The sequence below is a fragment of the Mirounga leonina genome, unplaced genomic scaffold, assembly GCF_011800145.1.
Source record: "Mirounga leonina isolate KUSES-001 unplaced genomic scaffold, KU_Mleo_1.0 Mir_150, whole genome shotgun sequence".
Lineage (NCBI taxonomy): Eukaryota > Metazoa > Chordata > Mammalia > Carnivora > Phocidae > Mirounga > Mirounga leonina.
Genome location: NW_023270374.1, coordinates 34,790,299 through 34,796,821, shown reverse-complemented (window position 1 = coordinate 34,796,821; position 6,523 = coordinate 34,790,299). Strand labels below are relative to the sequence as shown.

Genomic DNA, 6,523 nt, shown 5'->3' with positions numbered 1-6,523 from the left:
ACACTGGGGGCAAAGATGGGACCACAGTCTGCTCTCCCTCCAGAAGAAACAAGGCTTCTCTTGAAGAGTGAATCTGCTTAAATGCTCCCTCTTAGCCCCCTCCCACTGTAGGTTTTAAGGGCTGGGCCTGCCCATCTGGCTGAGCTGTGGACTGGGGTGAGCAAGAGGGACAGATGGAAGACTCATCAGGCACCAGACCAAGGAGGGTGCCAGCCTCTGTGAAGACCGGCCTCTTCTCAGGTACTTCCTTGCTCTGAAGCCCAGGGCAGTGATGGGTCCCAGCTAACTGCGGACTTGGGGAAACCAGGCCCACCCCTGCTTTTGCTGTTTAAAGGAGAAATAATCGTAAACCAGTCACACAAATCATCAGCATTTATTTCCTGGGTCCTAGGTGTCACTTATCTTGGTAGAAAGGGCAAAGAGTTGATCAGACAGTTTTGAGCATAAAACCCCTTCCCTAGAAATGGATCTGTGGAGCTCCATGAGGGGACGCAGAGCTGCATAGATGGTCAATTTAACTTATAATGCCTTCCAAAAAAGACCCAAAAAACCAAAAAACAAAAACACAGCTCCCAACCTCTCTGCTGAAAAAAAGTTTAAAGTTTTTAAAAAGTTTAAAAGTGTTTTTAAAAAAAGGGATATGAAGATCTTGACCCAGAAGGTTGGGCTTGGAGAAGGGGGGTGCAGAGCTGGGCTGTGGTTGCTGCCCAGGCTACCTGTGGAGGGGCATTCTTGCGGGGGCTGCTCACTCAGGTGCCCGCTGAATAAATAATGCCCCACAGCTACAGGGTCTTGGAAGTGTACCTGGGCACAGTGAAGAGGTGGTGGGCAAGTGCAGCCTGAGGGTGCAGGTGGAGGGCTTTTCCAGGGTAGGGGCCACGGTGGCCTCTGGGGGTGCCTTTTCACTCGGGCCTGGCTTGTCTGGGACAGGGGCTCAGAGAAGGGGCTGCGAGGCCAGTGCCAGGGCTCCCTGTCCAGGCGAGGACAGCAGGTCTCTTTTCCATCCTCCATGGGCAAGGTCAGACTCAAGACGAGGTGGTCCCATCGCTGCTCTCAGGCTGGTTGCTAGCTTCCTTATCTGGGGTGCCCACCTCTGTCTGTCCTTCTGGAGAGAAGAGAAAAGGAGCACATACACAAACGTAAAGCACAGAAGGCTATCTGGCAGGGCCCAAAGTGGGAATAGTGGATGCGCCCTGGGGCGCAGGACACGAGCTGGATTAGGGGTGGCAGTGGCCAAAGGGACCTTTAACCCAGCCTCTAACATGTTAATATTTACAAAGAAAATGCATGCAGTGCTACTAGTATAATTAAGGTCGATGAAAGGCCAGGATCACAGAAGAGGACGGCTACAAGCCTCCGGTGAAGGGCTGTTGAGGGTCAGGAAGTTTGTGCAGGTTCTCCAAAAGGAGAGGGCAAACATGAAGTCCCAGCATGGAACAGGCACTCAGGAGAACCAGGGTGTGGCTGGGGCAGAGCCCACAGCTGTTTCACTCTGCTGAGTCCTTAACAGACTAGCCTCACCTGGATAGGGGCTCGGTCTTTGCATCTTTAGAGCCCTTCACTAAGGAGGATGATCCCACCCTGTTCGGAGCTCCATGAAATCCACACAGCCTGGAGTGACTAGGGTCATGACCCGGATGAAAACAGCAGGCTCAGAGATAGGCGGTGGACAGAGCCAATGTCTTTTCCACCGAATTTAACTTTTGCCACAAAGCACGCGCCAGGGTTTATAAAGGCCAGCTGTCCTTGACAGGGCCTCATTCTGCCCATGTAGCAATCTGAGGAGGGGGTGGTGGTGGTAGCAAGTGGTGTGGTCAGAACTTGGACATCTGGCGCTCTCCCCCACCACTACCCCCTATCACTGGGGTGGTACCTGTAGCAGAAGCTTGGGCCCAGAGGGTCCTTCTGGACCTCCAGAAGCCTGACAAACTAGTCTGCACTTGGAGCAAATTTCCCAGCTTGTGGTGTTCTATTTGACCCTGAGCTTCTTGCCCTGGCAAGCAGGAACATTCTCATCAGATTCCCTAGTAATTTCTGCTCTGCCTTGTTCTTGCTGTGGGACCTCAGGCAATTTATTTCATCTCTCTGAGCCTTTGCACACCTCCACCTGTATGTGACGGGAGTATAGGGCCCACAGGTGGTCATCTGGCCCATGGGAAGGTCTTTGCCAATGGTAACAATTCCTCTCTGCCAGTCCCAGCTCTCTCTTGGCTGGGGGAGAAGGTGGTTTTGCTTTGTTTTTGTTTTTTTAAGAGTGAGCATGAGAGTGAGCGGGAAAGGAGGAGGGGAGAGGGACAGAGAATCTTAAAAAAAAAAATTTTGACAGAGCGAGAGCAGGAACACAAGCAGGGGGAGAGGGAGAAAAAGCAGGCTTCCTGCCGAGCAGGGAGCCCAATGCAGGGCTTGATCCCAGGACCCTGGGATCATGACTTGAGCTGAAGGCAGACGCTTAATGACTGAGCCACCCAGGCACCCCAGGGACAGAGAATCTTAAGCAGACTCCACGCCCAGTGTGGAGCCTGATGTGAGATTCGATCTCACGACCCTGAGATCATGACCTGAGCTGAAATCAAGAGTTGAATACTTGACCGACTGAGCCACCCAGGTGCTCCAGGGGAGAAGGTTCTTAAGCACTTTGTTCACCAACCACTACCCTTGGGACCCCCTTGGGGCCAGTTTTTAGGGCACAACTTGAAATGCTTCCTGGGAACATACTGCTGGGCAGTGTACTCTCATTATTAGGCAAAGTAAGGAAACGTTTGCGCTCCCCACATATGGAGGTATCAGGAAAGGTAGGATATGCTAAGGGAGGCTTAAGAAGCACCAGCAGGCCACAGACTTGGGAAGGACGGACGGCCAGGCCTTCAGGACAGGCCAAGGCCCTGCCTCCCCATCTATCCGGCTAGGTCTCCATCTCCTGGGCTGTTTTAAGCAAACATTCTCAGCCGGGCCTGCTGGTCAGAATCTCTGTAGGCCCACTCCCTCAGTGAGTCTGGGAGACTGAACACAGCCCGAGGCCTGCCTGTGGAAACTGCTTATTGCAGGACCCACTGGAAGGTTCCCTGACCAGGCCGGCCTACAACTCTAGCATGAGTGCTTCACTTCCTTGCAATGAACACTGTTCCTTCCTCAGGTCCCCTTTTTAAATTCTGTCACCCTGGCAGGCCAATGTCCTAGACCCAGAGGACCCAGACACTTCAGGGATTCCAAATTGGAGAAAACAGGTATTCGAAGGGCCTGGGTCCACCGATGAGTGGCTACTACTGCTGAGGTAGAGGGGGACAGAAGTTTCCCAGAGCCGAGGATAAGGATGCAGAAGCTCTGAGCAAGCCCTCTGGCTGCATGCCCCATGTGGGAGTGAGGCATGCTGGTCAGTGAACAGCCCTGGACTAGGCAACCTTTCCCACCTGCCAAATGCCACGTATCACGTGCATAAGACAAAGACCCAGGTGGAGGAAGCCCACAGCCTAGAGGGGTGCTGGGCTAAGCGGGGTTGTGGAGGTGCCGCCTCCTGCTTGAGGGGCAGGTGGTCAGGGAAGGTTTCTCAGCAGAGAGCAGTCTGGGTCTCTAAGAATGAGAGAGGTGAGCCAGGTGAGGGGTGGGTAGGAAGAACCAGCGTGTTAAGGTCCATCAGGGCTTGTTGAGAAACAGATGTGCTTTCCCCTGGCTGGGTCAGAGGCAGCAGGCTGCGGTTAGCTGTGAGGAGTGTGGGCCACAGGACAGGGAGGGCTGACAGACCACTGGAGCAGGGAAGGGCTGTGGGGTGTGCTCTCCTATGTTAACTTGCTGGTGACCCTGAGCAGGCCACCCAGCTTCTTGGGCCTGTTGGTCCATCTGTAACAGGAGTGGGTTGAGTCCATGTTCGCACAGTCTGCTCTGTACTCTGTGGTCACTTCTGGCTAACGAGCACCAAGGGTTCTAGACTGGAGACTACCTGGGGGAAAATAAGATGGCCCTCTGGGACAGCTCTGTGGGAGACCCATGGAGCCCTTAGTTGCAGTCTGCTGTGGGAGGGGATGTGACACAAACACTGCCTCCAAGGAGCTATGGGGACAGGGAGGAGAGGGCTCTGCCCACTGCAGGAGGGTGCGGGAAGGCTGCACAGAGCAAGGCCCCAGGGCTGACCAGTGGACTGAGCAGAGGCGAGTCCACTCGGACAGGAAGGGAAGGACGGATGTCCCAGGCACTGTGGGAGTGGGCGGTGGCTATTTCCCCCATCCATTCACTCATGCAGCCTGTGGGTTCCAAGCACTCGCTCTCCTAGAGCTCACATTCAAACACATGAAACCTTATTCAGTGCCCGGGCAGGCCCCTCTGAGCACCTGGTAGGAATTCAGCCATAGGACTGGGTGGGAAGGTTCTAGCAGAGGAAGCCGTGACAGGAGGCTCTGGACAGGGCAGGCCTGTACCTTGACAGAAACAGATCCATGGTGGGTGTGGCTGGAGGACAGCAGGTGAGGGCAGAGGGGCCCCTGCTGAGATCCAAGAGGCAGGGCCTGGTCACCCAGGAGGGTGCTGTGACAACTGCTTCACTGTGAGTGCGACAGGGGGCTTGAGGCCGAGACGTGCTGGGACGGGACACTTTGAGTGGGTCCTGCTGGCCGCTGGCTGGCAGGTGGGGACAGAGGGAAGTAGAGGGACCTGGGATGTGTCTGGGAAGAGGACAGGACTGACTGACCGGATGGAGGGGGCGATGAGGAAGGGAAGAGGCCAGGATGCCTGGCCAGGGAGTCCTCCGGGCCTGACACACTAGCGCCCTCCAGCCTAGAAACTGGCTTCTTGGCCATTGACCATGAGACGGGGGCCCGGTTTAAAGTGGGCAGTCTAGGACTTGGAGTGCGGCCCCGGAGCCCAGAAGAGGGACTCGTGTGCAGGAATGAAGACCCATGCGTTCTGACCTGTGCCCTCGAGCGTCAGCTCGCCCATGTCTCCAGCCAGCGTCCTCACGCTCACAGCCTCAGAGCCCCCCTGGATGTCCGGGACCGCGTTCCGACGGCCCGTCCTCTCACAGGAAATGAAGTCCGAGTAGGAGGACTCAACCTCCATCACGCCTGTCGCATCGCTCCTCAGGCCTGTGGGTACAGGGGTAGGAGGACTGGTGAGGCCAGGTGCATCCTGCAGGGAAGACCCCACTCTGGGCCCCAGCACAGATGTCTCTTGACAAAATACCAGTTTTTGCCTCGATCACTGAAGCCAAAACAGTAAAGAAAAGTACGAAGAACAAATCACCCATAATTTCACACCCAGGAAACCACTATCAACAGTTTAAAGAACCCCTTTTGTCTAAAGTTATTGATAAATATCTAGCACTGGCTAGGTGCTGTAGATGTAGCCGTGAACAAGTCAGCCACAGTCTCTGCCCCCAAGGAGCCAATAGTCTGCTGGGGGGCGCAGCAAACTGCCTACATGACCCAAGGAACTACAAGGGTGCTCAGGGCTCCCAGGAAGAAGGCAGGGTGCTGGAGTGACTTACCAGGGTCTGACCAAGACTGGGGATCAGGAAGCAACATTTTAGATGAACTCCAAGGAAGGAGAGGTATTATCTAGATGGGTTGAAGGGAAGAGTGTGTGTGAAGGCTCGGGGGAGGGAAGGGTATGGCGAGATGCAAGAACCAAAAGAGCCATAGACTGGAGTATGCTGGGCAGGGGCCAGATCACATCTGCAACTTGGTTGCAGGTCTTGAAAGATCAGATCTGCATTTTCAAAGAGGACTCTGTATCTGGGTTGAGCAGGGCCCAGAAGTGGGCAAGTTGTGAGGCTCCTGCCGGTCAGGTGTGAAAAGATGATCAGTGGAGGAAGGAGGCGGTGGTGCAGATTCTAGATGTTACTTGGAGGTTCAATCAACAGGACCTTGTATCTGACTGGTGGGGAAGTGAGCTTTCTGACATGACTAAGCAGAAGTATGGAGTACTGAGATGAACAGCAGAGGAATATTTGGGGGCACGATGTGGGGGGATGAAGATTCAGAGTTCTATCTGACCACACCAACTTGGAGACGCCTGTGAGCCCTATAAGGGGAGATGCCGAGTAGGTACATGGAGGTAGGGGGCTGGAATTCAGAGATGGGGGATGGTATGGGGAAGAAAGACGGGAAATTAGAAGTCACTGCTACAGAGATGCTTAAGAGCTCTACCAGTGGGTAATAAGGCTAGGGAGAAAAGAGAACTACACATATAAAGAAGAGCCACATACATTTGAAAGCATTAGGGGAATCAAAGTATACACTGCATTTTATAGCCCACTCTGTAGAACACTCTAGAACATGTCATTAAGGTTCCCTCTAAATGAGTTTTGTACACATGTACTTGGATGTACCAAGATCTGATCAGTCCCCTAGAAATGGACATGGAGATACTTCCAATTTTCTACCATTATAGACAGTATGAGGTCTTTATGTAAATCTCTGTGCCTCGCTCTAGTTATTAGAGTACATCTCTAGAATTGCTGGGCTAAAGGGAAGGATGAGGTGATTTTTTAAGCCACATTGTTTAGAGACGTTTCCAAGTTGCCTTCGTGAATACT

General features: G+C 53.7%; 1 protein-coding gene across 6 annotated transcripts in view; it reads right to left on the bottom strand.

Moving 5' to 3' along the window:
- Positions 1-354: 354 nt before the first annotated feature.
- PKIG (cAMP-dependent protein kinase inhibitor gamma) overlaps positions 355-6,523 on the bottom strand; it is a 34,072-nt gene continuing 27,903 nt past the window's right edge. For 5 of the 6 annotated variants that reach the window (XM_035006378.1, XM_035006379.1, XM_035006377.1 and 2 more), the window contains 2 exons: positions 4,899-5,072; positions 355-1,105 (listed from right to left, as the gene is read on the bottom strand). In XM_035006378.1, coding sequence (XP_034862269.1) covers positions 1,026-1,105; positions 4,899-5,072 — 254 coding nt within the window. In that variant the 3' untranslated portion in view covers positions 355-1,025. Of the gene's footprint in view, positions 1,106-4,898; positions 5,073-5,473; positions 5,555-6,523 lie in introns of those variants that run through there. The other variant, XM_035006380.1, reaches the window with a different exon arrangement.